This window comes from Anser cygnoides, chromosome 12, assembly GCF_040182565.1.
Source record: "Anser cygnoides isolate HZ-2024a breed goose chromosome 12, Taihu_goose_T2T_genome, whole genome shotgun sequence".
Classification (NCBI taxonomy): Eukaryota; Metazoa; Chordata; class Aves; order Anseriformes; family Anatidae; genus Anser; species Anser cygnoides.
The window spans coordinates 5,065,162-5,089,587 of record NC_089884.1 but is presented as its reverse complement, the minus strand read 5'-3'; the positions used below and the strand labels follow the sequence as shown (position 1 = coordinate 5,089,587).

At 46.5% G+C, this 24,426-nt stretch overlaps 1 protein-coding gene across 1 annotated transcript in view; it reads left to right on the top strand.

Moving 5' to 3' along the window:
- The window catches only part of CMIP (c-Maf inducing protein), a 128,765-nt gene that overhangs the window by 81,660 nt on the left and 22,679 nt on the right, over positions 1 to 24,426 (top strand). Inside the window, 7 exon segments of the mRNA XM_067004753.1 lie at positions 13,925 to 14,086; positions 15,236 to 15,277; positions 18,063 to 18,125; positions 19,441 to 19,521; positions 21,982 to 22,085; positions 22,620 to 22,724; positions 24,029 to 24,382. Of these exon segments, the coding sequence (XP_066860854.1) occupies positions 13,925 to 14,086; positions 15,236 to 15,277; positions 18,063 to 18,125; positions 19,441 to 19,521; positions 21,982 to 22,085; positions 22,620 to 22,724; positions 24,029 to 24,382 (911 nt within the window).

Genomic DNA, 24,426 nt, shown 5'->3' with positions numbered 1-24,426 from the left:
CACAGATGCAAAGTGGTGCAGATAGCTGAAGTAGTTACTCGGGGGAGAACAGCTACTCCACGGAGACGAGCTTGCTGTTGTTTGTATTCCTGGGGTGGAAGTGTCTGGGGGGTCCAGCTGAACCCAGAGCCTCCCCATACGAGGCTCTGCATGTGGATGGAGCAGGAGAACTTCGCTTCCCCAGCCCCTTTTTGCAGATGGCAAACTGATAGCCGGCAAACTGAGAGCCAGCAAACTGATTCCCAGCAGTGGGGATTAGCCTCAGCCTCCTTGATCTTAAAACAGGAATACGTGCAGTACAGCTGTGGAGCAGATCTGGGCTCTGTTTATACCTTTCTGCCTCCTTTTCGTATGCTTCAAGCTGTTGGACTCGGTTGTGGCCTGCCTGTTGTCTGAGCTACCAGGAAAATGGCTGGCTCTAGTGAATTGTTGTATTGTTAAACATCTGGGGAAGCTCCTTCGGTTTGGGCGCTTACCGGGTATCCTTTGGCCTTGTACGAAGGTGCTGAGGTCTGTGAGAGCTTTTATGTGGCGCAGTTTTAAGGATTAACACGCTGTGGGAATTCAATTTGCCAGCCAGCACCCTGGAAATAATTTTTGTTCCAAGAGACAAACATTGAAATAAAAATCAAAAATAATTTCTTTCTGCAGCCCAGAGAATAATAAAAGAGATGCTACAGATAAACAGAACTGAGAGAAAACCCAACATGTAATTATCCATGTTTTAGATCCAGTTCCAAGAGGTTTTATGTGTCATCCAGCTAACTAGCTGTCAAGATGCTTACACAGCTTTTTAGGTGTGACTTTCTCCTTGAATACTGTGCTTATTGAAGGCAGTCTGGATGTTGGGGCAGTCTGTTCCTTATGTACTCATTTTCTCTTGGGGTTTTCCATTTGAAACCCTCCCACTAAGGGTTATGCGTAATTTCTTGTTTAATCTGGCTATCAGCAACTCCTAAAAGATTATTGGCCACCTCAGCCTATTTTTAGAAATCCCGATTTCCTTTGGGTTATGGCTAAGCCAAACTGTCGTTGTTCAGAGAATAAACAGAACATGTTAACAACCGTCCAAATCCTCGTACATAAACAAATCATTAATCCATCGGGTAAGAAGCATTCCTTTCAACCAGGGAGGTTGGTTTGAAACCATGATACATAATCTTTGGTACTTGGGAGCTGATAAGTCGTAGCAGCGTATCAATAAAGATAACAACACTTTCTGTGGACACACAAAAGATGATAACACGTGCAGTTCATTGCCCGTTCTGGATCTAGGCTAGATACGGTGATAACCAGCCGTTTCTGTAGGGGATAACTACAGCTAAGCTTGGCTTTGATGGGTACTGGACCTTGTAATTTTGGGACACATGCAAATACCCATCTACGTACCCCTGACAGTATCCGTCTGCTTCGTTGCCCTTTTATCTGTCTCTGTCTTTGGGGTAAGGCCTGTTTCTGTGTGCTTGTATGACACGTGGCACGCAGAGGTACCATCCCCTTTAGCCAACGTTGAGCCCTACTACAGCACGTGCTCTAAGTGTGGGTCATGGAAAGACCACTTGACTAGGTTAGTACCACCCTGCTTTGGAATTCAACCTCCTTGAGGTCTTCCCAGGGGGTCCTGGGGTCTTCTCCGGTGATGGGCCCTACAAGTAGAGGTTGGCATTTGCTGGGGGAAACGCAAACCTTTTGCCTGTAACCTAAAGGTTACACAGGGCTTTTTTAGCGTGCTTGATAGTAAACTCTGAACACCGCCTGCATTATGAGATGTGGATTGCTTGCGTTTTCTGGTTAGCTGAATGATGCAGCAATGAAACATGGCAGCTGAAGGCTTTGGGGGAATGTCCTGAATCGACCCAGGGCAGAGAGAATAGACCTAGGGCTGCAGTAAAGCGTGAAGTATGACTCAGGCTGGGAGCTTTGTGTGCCCATGACCTGGATCTTCTCGAAAGGCTTGCCTATATCTTGTCTTTCCTACTGATGCTATTAACCACTTTTTGGTTGTCCTCTCATGAGTAATGCTGCCTGATCAGGGATTTTACCCATCTGCTAACAGGGACAGGGAAAACATGTTAATTGTAGAGTAGTTCAGCTTGGAAGGGACCACTGAACATCGTCTGGTCCTCTCACCACCCACATCCCCTTCCTTCCCACTCATCGCAGGGTGTACTTTGGAGTTGAATGAGGTTGCTCAGAGCGTGGACAGCCCAGCTGAGAGGCCGCAGACTGACCACAGAGCTCATGTGTGGTCTCCCAAGTGCTGAGCGGAGGGGAACAGCCACCTCCCTCCACCGCCTGCTTGTGCCCTTGCTTGTGCAGCCCCGTGCGTGTATGCACTCGCCATCAACAAACACATTACCCTTGTTTTCACATTCATTTTCTACACAGACTCCGTGTTTTGATTCCCATGAATTGGGAACTGGAACAATGCTGTCATTTGGGATTTGCAAACATTTTGCAGTGAATGCTAAAACAAGAATTGTTGGCCCTCGTTCAATAACTTTAATTTTGAATTAATATTTCTCTGGTTCCCTTAGGGATTGCTTGATCTGTGTCTTCGGGAAATAGTTACTTCAATGCACAAGCGGCCCTGTTAATTGCAAAGGGATTGCTTGTCATGTAAAGTCACACTTGACCTGAATAATGAGGCCCTCTCTGGTTTGTACCGTGTCCAGGTTATGAATTCCCTGTCCATTAACACAGAATATTTTTATACAGTAGATGATTTGCCCAGCTGTGTGTGTCTGTACCTGTATCTAACAGGGAAAGTTCAGAGGGGGGTATTTTTCTGTGCTATAGAACTACACAAAATTAAGTTAAGGGAAACTGTTCTCAAAAGTGTGGCGAAGCTTTCCTTGTGTAAAAGCACCTTTACGGTTTTGTCACCATGGTAATGATTAAAAATAGTGCTGATACAGGAGTGGGGCTTATATAGAATCTAAATGATGGCATTAAAATTTAGAGCCTTAAATGTCGGTAAATCATGCCTTAAAACTATGAGATCGGGAAAAAAATCACATCAGTTATGGCTGAAAATGCCCACGTCTGTCATTTGTGTTTAATCACCTGATTTACGATCTGAGAGAGGAAGCTTTGGTACCCTGTGACAACTCAGGAGCCCTGTGCTGTGCTTCATAGCGAAAATATTATTCACCGACACACTCAGCAGCTCTTTGGGGTGGTGTCTGCTGGACTTCAGACCCTCTCTTTGGTGGTTAGGGAGCGCGCACACAACTGTAATTGTCTTGGCTATTTCTTTGCTTTCTTTAGCTAAAAACCCCAAGTATTTTAGCAGAACACAGAACTTCACATTTTCTGTTATTTTGAGGTGAAGCAACAAATAGTTCATATACAATTAGGCTGATGACTGCTTTTTTTTTTCCCCTTTTGTGTCTGTGTATGAGTCAATCATACATTGATGGGAACCTAAGCTGTGGAATTAAGGTTTGCCTTTCAAAGCCTCGGGGCTTTAAAAGCATTGTGGGCTTTGACTACTCATGAGCTTTAAAGGAACAAGCTCCTGACAAACAAAAGGCAGGCCACAAGTGCTTGGCTGTTGCCTTACACTTCCCATGGAAAAGCGAGGTGAGGTGCAGCCTGCTGCCTTGCATGGGACTCTCCGGTGCCGTCCCCTCGCCCTTTGGGGAATGGTTGGTCTGTGGGCTGAAGAACCTCGCTGCCAAGTCAGGAGCTACCCATGGAAATCTCATCATCCATGCAGCTTTTTAGTTAAATCACGTTGATTTTTTGCTGTTAACTATCCTCCCCCACTACTTTTGGCTTAGGACGTTTCCACGAGCACATGAAGTCCGTTGGCCCCCTCGTTTTCCCATGCACGTTCGATCAGCCTCAGGCCATGTGTTATCAGGCGTCACTCGAAAAAATCTTGGCCTTGCCTCTTGTTTCTGGGACCACAGTCTGCGGGAGGTAACCGTGCTGTCAGCAGCAGAAAGGCACGGCTCTCGCTCGGGGAAGGGAAAACGGATGGGTGAAAACCAGACAGGATGCTGACAGAATTGGATCTAGACGTTTCTTCTCATTATAAATCATTACAAGTGTTTTAAGAAGGTAGAGCAGTTTATCGTTTTGAGCATTTTGAACACGGCGGCACCGCACTTTGTCCGGCCAAAAGAGGCTCTCGGCACCGTGCTGAGATGCCAGCCTGGATCCGAGCTGCTGCTCTGCCCTCGCCCAGCCCTACGCACCCGCTTGTGTACCCCCAGCTGCCTCCTGCATTGCCAAAAGAGGCTTTTTTAGGGCGGCGGGACTCCGGCCAATTAATCGGCCAGTGGTGAAATCTGAGTAGAAACTAGATAGTTATTTTCTTGCCTTAGCTAAGTCAGGACCAGCTCTAAATTTTCCCTGCTAGACTTGGATGCTATCCTATTCAAACTAATATTAGGTCTGAAGATAGAGGGGTGTCAAAAACAGCTGAATAAACAGGTCAGGGTGTTATTGTGTGCCTAGGTCTCGGCTCCGAGGAGGAGTAACTACAATTGCTGGAGTATGTTGCTTCTCAGGAATGCTGCACCACTGGCCAAGAGGAATCCTCATTTTTCGTCCTGACAAATTGCTCTTCAGCATTATTCCAGGGCCGACCATATGACTAATCTTTTGCAATTCAAGACTTCCAGGTCACGGTGACCACTAGGTTCACCAAATTACAACTTCTCCTCTGTAGCTGCTCTAATACAGGGCTGCACCAAAATTGATCTCTCGGTAAGGTGCAGAGGCGAGGTAGAAATGTGGTGTTTCGGAGATCTCGTATGAGCACAGCGCTGGTAGTCTTTCCCAGGAGTGTAATTATCCTTCTTGCACGACGCATTGGGTGTGAAAGCCTAACTCGGGGAGTTGGCACGTACTAAGTGCCTTGTTAAGCTGCTGTGCTGGGACCCAGTTCTGCATTATTGATGTTATGAGGACTCTTGCCAATTACTTCATGGGTGTCTGGAGAAGACTTACAGGAGCCTGAAGGAGCAAAGGAGATGGAGGTGTTGTTTTAGATTTCTCTTTCCTGCCTTGCATGTGTTTTTTTTTTCTTGTTTATTTATTCCAGTATAATTACTGTGCGTCCAGAGCATCAGAGTATGCGTAATTCGTTGTTAGAGGATTATAAAATTGCTGCTAATATCCACAAAAAACTCTGAAAGTTGCAAGTGTCACAGCCTGTATCATCTGCTACGAGTCACATGCCCAGCATGTCTGTCACACTTCCTTATTTTTTCCCCCCCAGAAATAGCGATTGTTTCAAAATTAGAAAAAAAAAAGCAGCAGAAAACAATGCTAGTAAAAGTACTCCTTTTGTTCCCCTGTCTTCATTCAGAAGCCACTGCCTCACCGCTCTTTGCTGTAGGATTTGAGATGGGAACGCTCCCTCGGGCTGTGAGGCCAGAGGCAAGATGCACCGAGGGCAGCGGGGCGATTGTCAGCGCCTTGCTTGCATCAGCCTGTCCCCAGAGCACGGCGGTGTTAGTGTCACCCCAGCAATGCGGGATGCTCTGCGAGGATGTCGGCCGTGGGGTCAGAGAGCTGAACGCTGCGGGTCTCGGTTGGATTTGCACGTCGTGCAGCGTTTGTACGAGGGGGAAAGAAGACGAGCAAATCGCAGAGATCTGGTGGTGTTTCGGTGGGCTAAAAAGCTGCAGTGGCTTTGGCGTTCTGTGCTGACTGGGTGCAGTGAGATGGGACGTAAAAATGTGGAACAGAGCGATGGCACTGTCTGAGATGCAGATGCCGCTCTAAAATCTGGTATCTCCCTGTGAGAAACTGGGAAATTCAGAGCTCCAAAGCCCTGCGATCTGCAGGCAGAAACACCCTGCTTTCCCAAAGTCCCTTTTAAGACGCTTGCAAGCCTCACATCAGTACCCAGTGCCTGTGCTCTCCCCACGGCTCTGCAGCAGCTCTCTGACACAAACACGCTCCTCGAGCCCTGCACATCTCTCTTGCTGACGACATTGATGATGCAGGTGCACATGAGAGAGAAGTCAATCTCAAAGCCATTTATGGCTCTGAAGTGCTGGAAACTCAGCAAAATAATGCATTTGCCAAGGAGGAGAGAGTGAAGCAGGTGGGTAAACGTCCATTTAGAAGGTTTTGCTGGCTGGCGAGCGGGGAGGAGGGCAGGAGAAGGCGAGGGTGCCCACTGCTAGCAGCAGAGTACTAAGGAAAAGGGATGACGTGGCTTTTTAATCTGGTTTGCATATCTGGGAAGAAATAATTGCTCTGTACGCCACTCGGTGCTACCTAAGCTGACTGGCGTTTCCCAGAAAACAGAATTGGACCGGATTCTCTTTCAGAGGTTATCTTTTGTTAACAGCTCCTACCATTAGCCAGCTGCTTAATCCTAATTCGAGGCGGTTTCTCGGGTGGCAAGTCCTTCCCATCAGAGTCCCTTCGTGCCTGAAAGGACTGGCATATGTTCTGCAGCCTTGCAGATGAGGCAGCGTCCCCTTTTCCTGGTGATGAACAGCTCTCGTGCCTGAGTGGGATCAGTACTGTCGGTGGGGTGGCTTTCTGCACAGCAGGTATGCTGCCTGCCTGTTCTCCACGGTGGCCTTGTGCACGGCTTTTCCTCTGGCAGACCTGGTCAAAGTGCAGTGACGATAAGATTGTGCGTGTTCTTTTTTTTTCTTTTTCTTTTTTTTTTTTTTCCCCCTACGCACTATCTCGTCTCTGCAGTGGCAAAGTCATTTATTCCCGCTGCAGCCTGAGAGCCGGTGGATGTCAAGGACCGGGCTCCACAGCCGCAGCCGTCATGTGTGGGTTATAAAGCGCACAGATATGTAGGTACGGGAAACCCGGAGCACTTCACCTTGGTGTCAGGTGCATCCTGTAATGCAGCCAGTAATGCTAGGTCTGTACGCAGCCAGGACTGCACCTACATACCAGTTCATGTCACGGTGCTTTGTGGCTTCTGCTTTCTCTGATTCAATGCTGAACTCCACAGTCATACAGTTCCTGCTGGAGTTTAATGCTGTTTTTTTCCCACGCACTGCAATGCGGTTAGTCCACTGAAGGTTTTGGAGAGTGTGGAACTGAATGGTGCACACATATTCCTGCTTTTCATCCAGTAGTCTGTTATTTTATTATTATTTTTTTAATGGAACGTGATTTTGCTGACTCCAGCTCATGCATGTCAGGCTTGCACCCCCTCTGGAAACCGTGGGTCGTGGCAGCAGCGCCCAGAGGTGCCGATGCCCAGGCAGTGTCCGTGCTAAGCAGTTGCTGCGCTGGCAAAAAGGGCCAAAAGTGCTGCAGCAGGCAGCGGCGAGGCCCTGCAGGAGGAGAGAGTTGTGCCTGAGCATGTCTGAAACCTTCTCTGACGGTGACTCAGAGGCTGTCAGAGTGCTGTAAATGAAGCAGGGTGTCTGGCTCCTGCCCTGATTCTGCGACTCCGGCAACCTCTCCGTGGAGGTTTTCTTACTCATTCTGCAGAATGGTTTGAGACAGCCCCAGAGGGGTTTGTAACCCCACCAGCATGCACCTAGGGCAGAGCTTTCCAGTACCTGTGGTTATCAACTGCAACAAAGATTTTCCTCCTGCCCAGCATCAGGAGAAAAAGGTGTTGTGCGACTTAAGCTTAAAACCAAAAGAAACACCACCCCAAACCCCACATGGTCAATGTGTTTTAAAACATTTCTTCTTCTGGGGAGACGTTGCATGGGATTTGCAACCCAAGACCGCAGCTGTGGCTCTACCAATGTTTTTCACAAGCGAGGTGTGGCTTGTGCTTCTGCTCGAAGCGTATCTGCAGTCATAGTGAAATTCCGCATAGCCAAAGCAACATTAAAAACAAACCCCAGCTTGGCTCTGATATGGAAAATACGGAACAGCAGTTGCTGTGTGCAGGATGAGAGCTGATGTTTTGCCAACCTGAAGTGTAAAGCTGATGCTGGAACCGGGGCCTGAAGAATGGGAGCGTTTGCCAAAAGGAAATGGAAGCAGGGATGGAGGGTTTCGGGGAATGCATCGGAGTCAGCCCTGCCAAAAAACGTCTCCCCTGTGGACAGGTCTGATTACGAGAGTAACCGCATTAGCCCATGCTCAGTGCAGCTGGAGCTGCAGTTGGCCTTTTGCGTTTTCTAGCTGGGAAACGGCATCTCGAACGCACAGCTAAGGGAGATCTGGGTTTGGATCCGCCAGCTGCGCTCCTGGATCTTGGTGACCGAAGGGCAGGGACTGGAGAAAAAGGCGAGAGATGGGCAAAAGCAAAGCCTGGTCTCTCTGCTTGGCGGTGAGTCCACCAGAGAACCCCTTCCTTCCCCACCTGGGGGATAGAAGGAGGCCACAATTTTTGAGTTGCCTTCGATTTTTGGAGGCACATACACTATATTTGCATGCAGGTTTGTCTTCAGTGGAGTCTATAAATTTAAGACCTGCTTGCATGGTGTTTTTATGTTATGTTATTGTATGTTATTTTATGTTATGTTATGTTATTTTATTTTATTTCATTTCATTTTTTCTCTTCCCTTGCATAGAATATCCTTTCCTTCTCATCCTTTCACCCACCTTTGCTGAAGGGTGGCTTTGCAGTGGTCTAGAACACACCGTAGAGCACAAACCCAGAAGGACAGCCAGCCAGGGGACAGCTGTGGGCAAAGGAGGGGATGTACATGTAATATAAATACAGCATGCTTTGGGAGCAAGTTCTCCAGTGCGTTACTGTCACAGGTGCCCAGTGTTGAGAGTGAGGGGCTGCCCTGTGAGCCCCCAGGTCTCCTGGCCACATTGCACCTCTCTTGGCCTAAGCAGAAATGCAACCCATGGCGCGTCCCTTTCAAGTTTTGTTTATTTCAGCATTCTTTCAGTCCTGCAGCGGTGTTGTCCCAGTGGTATCTGAGCAAAGGACAAGCTTTGTGCCCGTGGGAAGTGCCTGTTCAGTTGTTCCAGCCTGTGTATTAGTAACAGCTCAACCCACGTCACTGCTCCTGAACCCGCTGAACTCCGGCGGCTTCGACATAGCGCCGGCTTGGGCGGCCAAGGTTCTTGCTTGGATTAACCGAGACCTGGAGCGAGGTGCTAGACACCAGTGGAAAACAGAAAGGTTAATGAATGTAGGCCGAAAAAAGGCTTGCGGGCAGATGAGTGGGAAGCACAGCGATGGGGTGTCAGCATTCGGCCTGCTTGCCCTGTGCACGTTGGCGGTGCGTTTATTTAGATGTGCCCTCAGCTAGCAACTGGGCCGAGGCCTGAGAGTCAGGGGGCCTCAGTCTTGCTCTGGTCCTGACCTGCCATGTACCTCAAGGAAATCACCTCAGCTTTCTTGCTCTGCTTCTCCTTCCTGCCTGCAGTCATCGAGACCGTGAGCTGCTAGGGGCAGGGACTGTCACTTGGTGTATTTAGTCAGGGCCTACGCTCATGGGTGCTGGTCTCAGTGCCGTAAATATCGTCGATTTCTTTGGAATTTTTTAATACGAATTGTCAGGAAATGAAGTTTTACGTAGACCTTCACCAAGGGAGGATCAGGAATTTTCCTAGCAAAACCTTCTGAAGGTCAGGAGGAGTTTGCTGCGGCATGAGCAGTCCCACGTCCCCGCTTTGCCAGCATTTATATACACCGGTTCTGGCCCCAGCCCTTTGCCTGGAATGGCACTTGTAGACTTAGTCAAGTTGCTTTTTATCTTTATATTGGTAAACGCTGAAAGGCTTTCAGTGGATCCACCTGGTGATGCAAGCCTATCCCTGGCTAACAGGGAAGCTATCTGTTAGCAGCAAGTTATTCTCACCTGTTTTTCAGAATACCTTGAGCACTGCCTGTGTTAGAACAGGGACCTAGCTGAGTCCTGGGGATGCCATCTTTGTTGTCACGAAGGCAGTGATTGAATAGACGAGATGCCAGCAGGTGGTGCTCAAGAATACATGGTACAGCTCCTGACTTGTGTAGGACATGCCAGACGTGTACTGGACATTGCAAGCAACTTTCCTGTTTCTTGGTACGTAGCATTTTAACAGAAAGTTCTGCAACGGTGGGGAAAACAGTTCCAGTGGCTGCTCTGTGCTTTTTTCCTTTGTCTACTTACGTCTAGCAAGAGCTACCTCCATTTTACTGAAGCTCCATCAAAACCAAACCGTAGCACCAGCTTGGCTCGGGCATCCCCTCGCTGAGCTGGGGAGGACCGCTGGGCAGGAGGGCGACCTTGCCCTTCTGCTGGAGCTGCCCTCGGTGCTCGGCGAGGAATAAACAGCCGCTGGCACACGCAGCCCTCCAAGTCATGCATGTTCCTGCAGTAGCTTGAGCTTGGCCACAAAAGAAACGATATTGGGAGGAAAAGGACCAAAGAGCACAGAATTTAACTGGCTGCTCTGGGTTCGGGCTGGCGATTTATTTTAGTGTTACGATGGCAGTAGTAGCTGAGGGGAAGACTGGTTCTCAAGAATACAGAATGTTTGCTGGCCACTGATGGCAAAGCAGGGGTGAAATTTGGTGAAGGAGAAGGCCAACTTCATCTCGCCTATTTTGGATCAAGCGCACAGGCTGCTCTAAGATGTTCTTTACAGGCAAGGTCTTGTTAGGGTCAAGAAAGGCAGTCGTGCCATGCCTTCCATTTCTGTGCATTAGAGACCATTTTTTTAGATGTCAGCTCTATCAGTATTTCCATTCTTGTCCAGAGAGGTGCTGAATGAGCCAAGAGCTACCAGATGAAGCCATTATGGGATAGAGTAACACACAGAGATGTCATTTAAAAAAAGCTGAAAGTTTCCTCTACCATAGACCCGTCTGAACTTTCTGTTCACAGCAATGTTCACAAGCTTCTGAACACTGATGGCAAAAGCCACTGCCTACAGATTTTTGTCACATGCTTGCTTAATAACCCTGGAAAAGTAATTTTTCTCACGTAGGCTTTAATTCCTCCTCCCCTGAAAGAGGACCAAGACTTAGATCTTTGGGTTTCTGCAAGACTTAATTAATGAGAGTGACTTGAGAACGAAGGATGCCCTGTTGGTGTCGCTTATTCCCCTTGATGCTTCTCGGTACTTATTAAACTCAGCTGGTTTTGTTTTAAGAGTCAGCATAGCGAGATTTCTGGGATGACGTTAGCTGTGTGGTTCTGGCTGGTCAGTAACCAGAAGGGTCAAACTCCACGCTGGCACGTGGTATTGTCACTCGCAGGAATGGTCTCGGGAGCCGCTGCTGTTAGCGAAATCTGCACAAGGCTGGATTCCCAGCCCAGCATTTTTCTTGTACACAACTGAAAGCATCTTTTACACCCGTTTTCGGGGGAACAAGCTCCTTGCACGTGTCCATGAGCCCATTCTCCACTGTGGGTCTTCACCGGGCAGCTTTGTTTTAGGCTCCTAAGGGATCGTTTCTGCTCGCTCCGGAGCCGGCGCAGGTAGAATGGAGCAGATGGCTCGGTGCTGGCCAAGGGCTTGCTGATACAAAGCAAATTGCTTCTGTATCCGACTGATAGGGTTCAGGCTTTAATTGAGGCTTTCAGCAAGGCGCTCAACAGTGAAAAACGTTCTGCCGAGGAAAACAGCACAGTAACCATGGGCAAAGGTTCAGGACAGCAGAGTTCAGCCCTCCTGGGGACGGCGTCCCAACTTATTTATTTATTTCCAGCGGCTTTCCCACCATCACTCCAAACTTGGGCGACGTCCCTGGAAGGCTGCAGCTCGGTGCACCAGCACAGCACACCCCGTTGTGCTGAAAGGTGGAAGCAGGGACTGCTAAGTCTGCCTTTTTTTGGCAGCAATAGGCACAGTGCGTGCAAAGGTGGCTTCCCTGGGTGCTGCCTTTGAGCTGCTGTCTGCTGCTCTGAGCTTTTGGAGGTCTCCCTGGCGCAGCACAGCTCCTTCTGGCTTTCCTCTTACGTGCGTCAGCATCAACAGAGCTTTAATTTTTCATGGTCGCCTCTAAAAGGGAAAGGAGGCCTCCCTCGCTCCTCCCACCCCCATGCAAGGGGGGATTTGGCAGCGGAGGGAAGAGATTTGTGCTCAGGTCCTGCTGTGGGGCCGGCAGCTTGCTTTCAGCAGCCGTCCCTTTGGCTGAAGGAGCTGCTGTCTCCAACCACGCCGTCACACCTGGGAGCGGGGCAGCACACAGCAGGTGATGCACAGTAACCACTGCCCCCCTGCCCCACTTCTCGTCTAGCTTTGAATTCTGCTTTGAGCTTGATTTTTTCCTAGTACGGGACCAAGGAGGACATTTCCGCATGGAAAACAGATCTATGGAGCTGGCGTTGTTGTTTAATGTCCTTACTCAGAGAGGAGCTGCTTCAGGTGACAGAGCAGGCTGCTTGGCTTTGAAACATGGACTTTGCTTCGTGCCGGAGTCGGTCTAAGAAAAAGACCCTAAAAAGATGCACTGTGCAAACAGACAAAAGTTAAACTCTCTGTGAATCAAGCTTCTCCGTGATTCAAGGCTCCAAGAAATCTGCGATGGTAATGGAAGTAGTGCTGGTAGCTTAAAATCACCACTGTGCCCGCCCTGCCCTTTACATGTCAGCCCAGTGCTACCCTCGTCTCCCTCCCCAGCAGCACAGAAAAACCCAGAGCATCCAGAATCTGTGTTTTCTGTATTGTTCTCAATATTTCAGATAGGGTACGGAGGTGACTGTGTTTTTTGTTGAGCATGAGATCTGCAGGGGAAGCAGTGAGCCTGCCTGCCTGGTGGCAGCTGCCCTGCGCGAGTGAAAGGGGAAGCGCGTGGAGCAGCAAAGCTCCAAAACAGAATTAAACAAAGCAAAAAAACCCACACCAAAACAAAGCAGAGTAACCCTTTGCAAAGTCCCCTGCCTTTATTGCACTCATGGCATTAAGCTCAGACGGTGCAGCTGAATCTGCAAGCTGCATGAAATAGGCGGTTTCTGGGATTTCTCTGGAAATGCAAATCCATATTTAGTGCAAAGCAGCCGTGTTTTAGTGCCCGGCTGGTGTTGTTCAATAAACCTGAGAGGTACCCAGACTTCTTGTCACCCCGTTCATCAGGGGGCGAGTTGGGCAGGCAGAGATGAGTGAAGGGACCCATCAGCTAGCCAAAACCCTGCAGCTCCCTCCCGGCGTGGTGCCTGGAGGACGTGGCTTTGGCAAGCCGCTCTCAGCACTTCGTGTTGGTGCTGTAACTCCCCTCGTCGCTTCCTTGGACTTCTAGAGTTTCAACAGGCCACCTCTGGGAATTTAGGGGGGGGTGGCTTTCCTCTAGGGACTGCTATTTATACTGGCGAGCAGCCTGTGTGCCAGCCGTTCGGCGACGTGGCTGCCGAGGAGGTAAGAGGTGCCTTCTGCTCCCCAGCTGCTGCGGGCAGCGCCGGTGGGGGAAGCAGCAGGGGTGAGGGCGGTGGCGTTGGGCAGCGAGCAGTGCTCAGCCGAGCACTGAAACACTGCTGCGAGGGAGATCTAGAGACTCAGCAGGCGTGTTTCTGTCACAGCTGGGGAGTCACGACAACTTCTCAGCATCCTTCAAGAACGGGGGGGGAAAAGCCCAAACTGCCTGTGGATCAGTTGGATTTTTTTTACTGTTAATTGTAATTCATTCTGAACGTGAGTTCACCAATCGGCACTGGGGAGTGCAACATCTGCGGAATGATGTTTTGATCCCTCCAACCCCTGTGACTAACTCTCTTTAAAAAGTCCTACGGCTCTGGAAACAGTGCAATAGCGAGTATCTGTTATTTGCCTGAGGAGGAAGGTGTTTGCAGGAGGAGGTGATGGAAAGAAAGGTGCTCTGGAGTTAAAAAAACTTCTTTTCAAGATAAAAAGGAACTATGTTTTTTCACTGCATTCGCGGAAATAGTTGATTTACACATACGAGGTTTTATTTTCCATTGCAATGTGTTAAGTACAGCTTTTTAGCAAACAGAAAAGGCAAGACCCAAAGTACAAAGCAACCCACTTGCTGATTGCCTGTCGGAGGCACGTGTCTAAGTCAGTTTTTCAAGGGGCATACGGTGCTGTCAACGTGACCCTTCCATTTTCCTTGCAGAAAAAGATTTACAAGTACAAGAAGGTGCTCAGTAACCCCAGCCGCTGGGAGGTGGTGTTGAAGGAGATCAGGACGCTGGTGGACATGGCGCTGACGTCTCCGCTTCAGGACGATTCCATTCACCAAGCCCCACTGGAGATTGTCTCAAAACTGCTCTCAGAGGTATGATCTCAGCCGTGCTCATGCAAGACACTGTCACCTTTTGATGAGAGACAAACAGTTAAAAGTTTGTGGGTGGGTTTTATTTCAACTTAGGCTTTCAAAATTTTTTCTTTAAATCTGCTCATGACTTCTGCTGACTTGAGTGGAATTTGTACTTTTTAGGGAAAAGAAGAATTTGACCCATGTTAGGTAGATGTCTGGAAACAAAACAAAAAAACATTTCTCTTGAGGCTATGGGGTTTTGTTCGGTTATTCATGGTAAATTTGTTATGGGTCTGACTCAAGTCTTATTTCGAGTCAGTAGTAAAACTTCCCTTGACTTCTGTTCCACTGGCTTTGTTTGCAAGACTGATCATCCTTCCACAAGGCCAGCAAATGTATCTACCAATAAATTCATAGCGCAGCTTTTTATTATTGCCAGTTCTGGCAAAGAAAAATAGTCTCCTTCTTCAGAGATATCTATCCTTTTTTACATCTATTTCAAATAGTTAACTTTTTGTGGACAGGAAATTTAATGCCAAGCAGGTTTTTGATGTCCAGGTTCTGAAGTGCAAAGATTTGGGATAACCAAAGAAGTTGCCAGCTGTTTGTCTTGCAGCAGGCTCTGTAACCTCTGAATGGATCATGCTGCTGAGAAAGCCAAAAGCACTTTGCTGTTGAAAACCAGTGACTTCCAGTAGGCTTTTACTGATTCCATTTTAGAAGAAGGAACTTAAGGAAAACTGCAGCAGCTGTTTTACTACCAAAAATGGTATACAACAATGCAACAATTCTTTTATTAATTTTCTTAGAAACATCCAGCCTGGCTACAGAAAACAAGTTTAAGAACTCTATCACTAGCTTTAGTTTTCCAGTTAATTGAATCCTGCTTTGGCATCCTGGTGTTTGTGTGCTTAGCTTTCATGGCTGGGGTGACTTGAACCTGAAGGTGCTGAGGAAGAAATGGAAGCTTCCACAACCCCTCATAGCAGATTGTGTAAGACCTTCTTTAAGAGAATGATTTTAATTTGATTAATTTTATTCTAAAAATAAATAAAGGCAGTCTTGAGGCTTTCTGTGAGTGTCTGATGGTAGCTGAGAGTACAGTGTATGCTGCTGTGCCAGCTCAGAACTGTTTGCTCATTCATTTCTTCTGTTTGACTCTTGCAGAACAACAACTTAACCACTCAAGACCATGAGAGCATTATTGTGGTGAGTAACTTTCTGTCAAAATCCGGGAACAAATCCGTATGGTTCAGTAACACTTCTCTCAGTGCTTAAGCCTCTGCCCTACTGAAGTTGGGCAGATATGAAAACACTTGTATCAGTGCTGATGAATTTGAACTGGATCAAACCAATTTGGCCTATAGGCTTTTGCATGGTTTAGTGTTCCTCTTTTCTTGCTTCACAGATGAATAATGATATTTTCCTCTTCAAGTTATACAGCATATGTAGGGTTAATCTGCTTCCAAAATGGCCTCCTTACTGGGCTACACAGTGCAATGTTATATATGTACTTTAAATAGTCAAAAAACATCATTTCCAGATGTGCCCTATAAAACCCTTAGGCTTAGTAGTTTCCTGAGGGGCTAATGCTGCCATATACAGAATGTCTCCATCTCTGATGGTATGTGAGCAAGTGATTGTTTTTGTAAGTACGGATATGTGTATGTGTCACTGCAGTTTAACCCCCTGCTTACTTGGTTTGTAGAAATACGCCCCTCAACTTGTTTCTCTTCCGCAGGTTGCATTTATTTAGACATAGAAATAAGTATGTCAAATAGCTACCTTCTTCCTTGTGCACGAAAACACAAAATCTCAACAATTTATCAGAGAGGTGGAAATTGCTACCCCATCACTGTAATTTAATTTCAGTCGCTGGCAATTTCCAGGAGATTTTCCCAGCAGTCAGACCTAGAACTTCACCACCACCTGATCGTATCACGTCCCTGTGAATCCTTCTGCAAAACAAGGCAGCGTGTAGCTGCCAGTAGGTGTGAATTGTGTGTAGCTGCTGCTTAAGATACCATTTTAGCTGGAGATAAGTTTCTGAAATGGCATTTACTTTTCTTTGAGATCTGCTGTAGCTTTCATTTTCCTCCAGTGCCAAGGAAAGTTCAGGCTTCCAGTGAAAACTGGTTGTTTTGGGGAAGGATTTTTTAATAAAAGATGTCAGGTAGCCCTGCTGTGAGCAGGAAGGTTGGACCAGGTGGCCTCCAAAGGTCCCTTCAGCCTAAATTATTCAGTGATCCTGAGTGAAGGCTGCTTTGGGTCAGTCCTGCGCTTCTGCAGGTTGTGCCCCAGCCGTTAAGGAGTCGGAGGTTTCGGTCTGTTAGAGCTCACTGCCATTATACAGCCAACCTGTGCTATTAGGAGGTACTGCTGTTGCTGTGCACTTGTGTCATGTTGCAGAAGCACACAGTGATTTGCTGTGCAGACCAAACCGCCTTTCCTATCTAGATGTTGCTGGAACAGATCAATATTACGACTCGTCCCTTCCTGGTAGGGGATCAGTCGCCCGTCACTGGGTGATGCGCGGCAGCAGGTTTCACAGAAGGCAAACACAGGCTTCTTTGTGCTGCCTCTTCTCCATACAGACCGTACAGGCGGAGCTGCGACCCTCTTGACAGTGACTGCTGCGGTTATTCCCTGCATTCAGCAGGAACGAGGCTGAACAAAAAAGCCCATTTTTCCTAGGCTGACAGCCAGCCAAGCCCCATCTCTGCTGCAGTGACGGCAGTGGCCGGACAGGTATCAGCACGTGGTGATTTTGCAACGCCTGCCTGCTGTGGTTTGGCTGGTGCCGTGGCTGACACTTCGAAAGGTGGATTCCAGGGAGATGTTTAGCTCGGGTGGTGGGTGGGCAGCGAGGACCCTCTAGGCCTACCAAAATCGTGTTGCCTTCTCCATCCCCTCTGGGCCACCGCCAGAGGCAGAGTGAATAGTTGCAGAAGGATGGCATACAAGAATGAACAGAAACTTCACAAGTGTTACCTGTAACCCAAACAGATCTTTGCAGATATGCTGGGTTTCGTTGTTAAAGTTCACATTAACCTTAACCTGCTCGCGTGTGAAAGCAGCTGTTGTGAAACAAGCTCATTTTGAGCAGACTCGCTGTGGCTAAAGGCGTTAAGGAGATGAGAGGGAGAGCAAAAATCAGAAGAGGCTGCCTTAGTAAAGCTCCAGATGCCATCCAGATAAAATATCTGGTGTTCGGTTGCTTAATACAAAATGTCCTAGCCGCTGCTTACAGCCTTACTTTTAAATGGGTACTGGGAATCCCTTCAGCTCGAGATTGGAAAAGCCCGAAGGCACCATCACGTAGAGAGAATACATTGTTCTAGTACCATTTCCTAAATTACAAAGGAAGTAACAACAACATAAGTTCATTACACTCTCAGCGGCAGGTATGACCTCTAATGTATTTACTGAGCATAACCACATCAGCTGGCGTAGCAGCAAGGAAGGAATTGTTGATCTCAACTTGCAAAAAGTTATATTCTTGATTTTGATAAATAGAGGCCTTCCAGGTAGGAACAGTGCTGTATTTCTTTTCATGAATTATCAGCTGTATGTGAGCTTGAACTCTTTTATATAAGACATGTATTTGTCTGGTGTTTTTTTTTTTTTCTTTTAGAGAGATGTTATTACCGAAACAGTGAAGCAGATTTGTCCTTGCTATATTACATACTAAATAACTGATTTGCAGCTCCTGTTTTCATTGAAACCAGTATAAAAATGTTACTCCTTTGCTGTGTTTTATGAATTTACACTGATGTAGTTAAAAGCAAAACTTTCCAGAGGATTCACAGCAAGGGTGTGCTTAAGCTTATGTGTAAAACACACATCCCACCTCTAATTTCTATACTGATACTTTTGTCCTTTTTTAAAAGGAAAGTGACCTTTCTTTTTGCAAGAAAAATGTTCCCCTGCAGAACTCTTACTCCAGTTGCAGCCTTCTAATGATTTTTTTTCTCTCTCTTTAATTTTTTTAAAGGCAATTGCACCTTTGCTGGAAAACAACCATCCTCCTCCTGACCTCTGTGAATTCTTCTGCAAGGTACTAGAGCAGCTTTCTGAAATCTAATAGTTGTATATGAGGGTAGTTCTTTGAGGGGATTGTTGCTTTTTTCTTTAACTCCTTGCCTCATGCCCAAATTGATTTCATCTTTTGGTCAACAACCGGTGATAATGGAATAGTTGACAGCACCATTATGATGAATAGATACATACTCTTCACACACCAGACTGCACAGTATTGATAATCCATGAGAGTTAAGATCTTCAGGCTACCCCACCCCAGTCTGGGTACATGAGATGCCCTACTGTATGTTCTATTTAGCTAATGCAAAAATCGTTGGAGTCACTGGGTTCAGATGTGTTGGTAATGCGATGCATAACTCAGCCGTAATGGTTTTATGTCGTGGGGTAATGGTAGTGGAAAGATCATGTGGACCCATCCTCTTTCCTGGAAAATCCAGGCTTCTGCTGCATTTTGCATCTTTTCTGTGCGGTTTGGAGGAAAAACTTCTGGATTTGAAAATACTACTTTTTCTCTAGGTCTCTTTGCATTTCAGTTTCAAGTCTGCTTTAATCTGCTTACTGGAGACTGGATGTACACTTGTAAAACAATCTGGATGTTGCTTAAAATTCCCACCCAGAGTTACTTGTCAGCAGTTACTCCTGCAGAAATCGTCAAGTTTCAAGAAAAAACTCTGACTTTGTTTCACTTTGATAAGCCAGCCTTAGGGCCATTCCTAGTCTCAGACTCCAATACCTCCAAGACTCCGTGTTACCCCACCAGTCTCTCATCCTCCAAGCTATATGGGCACTTATATTTTTTTATGCTTTTGGTCTCTATCAGAGATAGCTACTTACTTATCTCTAAAGGTGTGGGATGGGCTGTGTATAGTTGCAGCAAGGGAAGTTGTTTTTATAGGTTATGAACTCTCCCTCCTCAGCAATACTCAGAACTTGAGTGGGCAAGGCTAGTGAGTAGGCTAAAGTGTCTTCACAACTGGCCCTGCCTTGAGCAGGGGTTGGGCCAGATGAGCTCCAAAAGTCCTTTCCTACTTGAATTACTCTGACTGATATATTGGGATATATCCCAAAAGCTATTAAATTCCAGTGAGTTTCGTGAAGAATAAGCGGTAGGGAAAGCAATTTGCACAGTTCATGAGCTCCCGTTGTAATTTTTTATTAGATACCAGCAAATCTGTAGGAGAGAACAGTGTTACAAGTATCCAATTCCCAGGAAAGATTAATTAGCCCTTGGATTTTATTAAGCTAGGGGTAATTGTGCACAAGGTTTGAATCCAGGGGAGACCCATTTTGATAATCCTGCCGCTCACAAAGTGACTTGTTGCTCCTTACAGCACTGCCGAGAGCGCCCGCGGTCGATGGTTGTGATAGAAGTGTTCACGCCAGTGGTACAGAGGATTCTCAAACACAACATGGTGAGTGAAACAAACTTTACATCACAAAGCTGTGGCAAAGAGTAACAAATAAATAAAATATTTAAGGCAGTTAACTTAACTGTGATCTCAAGGATGAGTCTCATCCCTCTATAGCTACACAAGCAGCTTCTTTTCACTAACTGGTATAATTTTACCATCCACTGTCCTCCTGTGTACAGCATGAATCCAGTAGAAAACAGTTCTTATTTCTTATTTTTATAACGTTATTATTATTTAACTCCTCGAGTTTACAGAACTAGCTGGAAAGCCTAAGATGGCGAAAAGGTCGTATTCCTGGCTCCGTGCCCGTGCTCTCCAGACATGTAAACATTTTTGAATATTCTGTAGTGTTCAATGAAATATTCTGTAAATGTTATTCTTGGAGTTCAGGGTGATTTTTTTCTTAAAGAATCCAGAGCTCTTGAGGGGTCTCAAGTAAAATCTAAATGCATAGTGTAATGCTTGTATTTGGTTAGCTTCAGAGAATTGGGTATATTTACTGTACTTAACATTTGCAGATTGAAAATCAACATGTCTGTACCGCAGTGTGTAGTCAGAGAATTTACGGTGTCATATATTAATTGGAGTGGATTTGGGCACTTTACTGCTCCACGGGGATTTCTGTACTGAATAGTCTTTTAGAAAATGTGTGTGTGTGCATGTAAATAAAGTAATCCTTCAGGGGGACAGTGCCGTTGGCAGTAAACTTCATAACCTTAGGAGGCCACGTGCAATTTAGTGTGCTTAGAGCAGGAAACCTAGCTGTCTGTTCCAACCTTTGCCACTAATTTCCTCTGTGGTCTTTGATAAGTTCATGGCAAGTTCTGTTCCACAGTTTCCCACTTACCAAACGGAGAAAGAGTGCTTCATTTATCTATTCTGAAGTTTCAAATGATCGAGGATAGCCCGTTGTGTTGCTGATAGCACCGAGTACGTGCAGGACTGGAGATTATCACGTGCTGAGTGTGCTGGGAGCACTCGGCAGCCTCTCCCTGCCTTTTGATCGCAGCTGGTTGTGGGCTCAGCCCAAATGTTTGAGTCCAAGCACTATTGCTTTATTCTTTAGGAGTAAACAATACTGATAGTGTGCCTTGTTTTGTACGTGTTATGGTGACAGGTCATCAGATTATTTTTGGAGGTATTTTATTTTAAAGCTGTCAGCAGTGACGTGCTCTTTATGTTGGGCTTTTGTTCTAATTTTGGTTAGGACACTTACACAGGTTGAAAAAAATAATGAATTGTAACTGCACAAGCTGTTTTGCAAGGAGTTCCCATGAAGTTAAGGGGCACCAGAAGATATATGAAGCATGTGCGGTCTCATGCTGTTGGACCAAGTGTATTTGCACCTGCTGGAAGGAACTGTTAGATGTTCGGTGATGTGAATTGTAATGGAATTGCTGACAGTCTTTTTCTTGGGTCATACTGGCAAGGAATGACACTAGACTTGAAGGGAACATTGTTCTGTCTAGGGCTATATTCATATTTTTGGTGATCTTCCCTAGTTTTACAGCCAATGAGATGTTAATATAGGTTGTGCTATAGAAGTGCCTGAAACCAAAATAAGCAAGGAAGGATTCAGCACTTTGGGAATGTGTCTTCCCTTTCATAGTCCCCTGGTTTGTTACCACTTGCAGCATTTCTTTAAGATTTCGGTTGCCATTTATTTCTTCAGGATGACTCCTCTTCCCCAGACAGCTGCTTGAGGGATAACGGGGAGGGCTTGCTGTACTCAGCGGGCCTTGTTCACCACTTGGAAATTTAGTTTTGTAGCTCTGTAACACCTGCATAATAAGGTTACACCTGTGTAAGTTAGCAGGAATGTGCTGCGGAATAACATTCACCAGATAGCAGATTGTATTCCTTCCACATCTCAAAATAGCAGGTAAGGCGAGGAGATGCTGGATTTCAGTGAGCAAGTGCCTTCCTGACTGGAAGCAACTGTCGAGCTCACCAGTCAAATTCATATTGTACCTGGAGCACAACAGAGAAAGAACTGACCTGTGGTTTTATAACTGATCATTTAATGGTCATGTGTCAAAAAAGATTTTCTCTAAAAGCAGAATAGGTACCATGTGAAATATTGAAGTGTAAGTTCATGTTTGAGTTACTCTTCTAAGTGTAGTTACGAGTGGAAGCAAAAATGAACAACAATAAAAAATGCATTTCAAAATAAAGGTACAAAATTAAACGTATGAAAGAAAAATAACTGCACGTATGAACGTTGAACATGCCTTTTGTTTTGGAATGGGTCTGGGGGGAAAGAGGAGATTGTAAAGCATGCCATTAGTAGTGAGTAGCACATTACTTCAGCATGCAGTGGTATTGTGCTCCTGAAGCTGTCAGCATAACAAGAGAGTGAATTCAGCTGTGTTTGAATTGATTTCTTTTGAAAACCCACAGTTTCAATGTACATTGCAGGCATATTTCACCGTCTTCACTGAGTCTCTCCTTTTTGGACAGGATTTTGGGAAATGCCCTCGGTTGCGTCTGTTTACTCAGGAGTACATTCTGGCTTTGAATGAGCTGAATGCTGGAATGGAGGTGGTGAAGAAGTTTATTCACAGGTTAGTCACATGCAATTTTACAGTGTGTTTTCCAGTCCTGTGTGCACACACCCTTACATTACTTCTCCCAGCCCTGCTAACCTCTGTAGTTAGCTGTTACAGTAGCTGGTGCTCTTTGGTACTGGCAAACAGCAAATAAGTGAGAGGTGCCCATGAGGAGATGTTGCTGAAGGGTTTTTTTTAGCTTATTCTTAAGTATGGCTAGGGTTTTCTGCCTTTAACACTGGAGGTGAATGGATATTCCTTTTATACGCTGAGACTCAGAGCCTTTACAGAGAGATTCCCATCAACTTTAGACCCCGCAATGATCACGTGTGAGCTTTCAGGGGTACTACATCAAGTAAACCGAGGACACAGCTCAGCCTTCTTCTGAAGTAGGACTATTTGGTGGGGATTTGCAGGGTTAAAACGCTCTGTTATGGCCTGTCTGAAGATTCCCCGAGGCTGTCTATCCAGTTCTGGCACCCTGTTCTGTCTGTTTTTGCCCACAGAAGTTTTCATTGCAGTGACGTTGTCTTGGCTTTTGTTTTTCAGCATGCATGGTCCGACTGGACAATGTCCCCATCCCAGGGTCCTGCCAAATCTCGTGGCTGTCTGCTTAGCAGCCATTTATTCATGTTATGAGGAATTTATCAACAGGTCAGTATGAATTCTCAGTTCACCACATGTTACTCCCAAACTTGTGGCGTCAAAGAGTTTTCATTCAGGCTGTAAACAAGATCGGCATGAGCATGGGTGTGGGTATGCAAGAGCGTGCCTTCATTCTTGCTCCACCCATTGCTTGTGTTACATGTAGGTGTTCTGTATGGTCACATGCGTGTTTTTGTAGGTATGTGACTGTATTTGTTATGCTTTGCATGTTTGAAAGTCTGAAGACAAGAAGATACCGAATCTCCATTCACTTGTACTCACTGTGGCATGCTACGTGGCAGTGAGGCTGCCATGTCATCACTGCGCAGCTTTGGCTCCTGTGCTTGCACCAGAGAGCAGTGCTGGTGTGACAGGAGCTGGGGAGCTCAGCGCTTCCAGAACTCAAGTGCTGTGAACTGCAGTAACTTCGGGGATGCAGCGCAGCAGCCAGCTGCGTGCTGACATTGGCCACCATTGAGATGTTCCTCTGAGGCAGGCAGCAGCTGGAATTGGCCTTTAGAATAGCAGAAGATGAGAGTTTTGCTGTTTCGAATAGCAGAAGATGAGAGTGCTCCACAACAGTCTCTGGGATTTGAGCACTACCCAGAGCAGCCTCAGTTTTACTCCCTTTCTGGCACATGAAGTGGGTGTTACACCTAAAGCAAAGGGAAGGGTAAGATCCTGCAGAAGGGGGTTGTGTGGAAATCCCAGGGTATCTATAGCTTCGAACCGGAGCTGGTTTCATGATGCTGTCTCCATTATCGTGGAAAATCTGATTCCCGACTTACCACAAAATAGATGCTGCAGTTCCTGACACACGAGCCAGTTTCCAGTAGACACCGAGGGTTCCCCTCTGCTATGTTTCCTGTTTGTTTATGGCTATCTGACTTTCCTCATGGTAGAGCACGGACAGGGGCTGCTTAGTGTCCAACAGAAATTCCAGACGCAAGGGCTGCAGACAAATGTCTGGGCATGTACTGTAGCCAGATACATACTTGGACATGGATCCTGTTACAGCTTTGCACAACTTGGATGGGAAAGTTCACCTTTGTACTAAACTGGCATGTCAATTAGACTAATGAAAAGCTGAAATGTTTGCAGAGTAGGGGCTGCAAAACAGTCCTATCGGAGCCTTTTAATATTTTTAATTGATTTCAATAATCTGATTACCCGGGAGAAAGCAATCCGGTGGGCTGGGGTGAAACGCAGTGGGAAATTGCAAAAGATGTTGGTTTCTCAGTGTTGCCCTCTCCCTCCTGCTTTCTGCTGTTATGTCTGGTTATTGAAATTGTTTGTTTATTTTTAAAATTCAGCCGAGACAATTCGCCGAGCCTGAAGGAAATTCGGAATGGCTGCCAGCAGCAGTGCGACCGAAAGCCTAATCTCCCCCTCCGCCTTCTTCACACGAGCCCTGACCTGGTCTCTCAAGAGGCCACCTTGACTGAATCGCGGCTCAAGCCAGTCATCGTCACTTCGAACGAGATCCACGTGGAAGTGGAGCGCAACAACACGGCTAACCAGAAGATGACAGCCAACGTGGGCAACGACAGCGAGCCCAACCTGATCGACTGCTTGATGGTCAGTCCCACCTGCAGCACCATGAGCATTGAGCTCAGCGCCCAGGCAGACAGGATCCTCGGCTGCTATGTCGAAATACTCAAGATGCTGTGAGTAACTGTGTTAAAGAAGGTCTTTGAACAATGTCATCCTA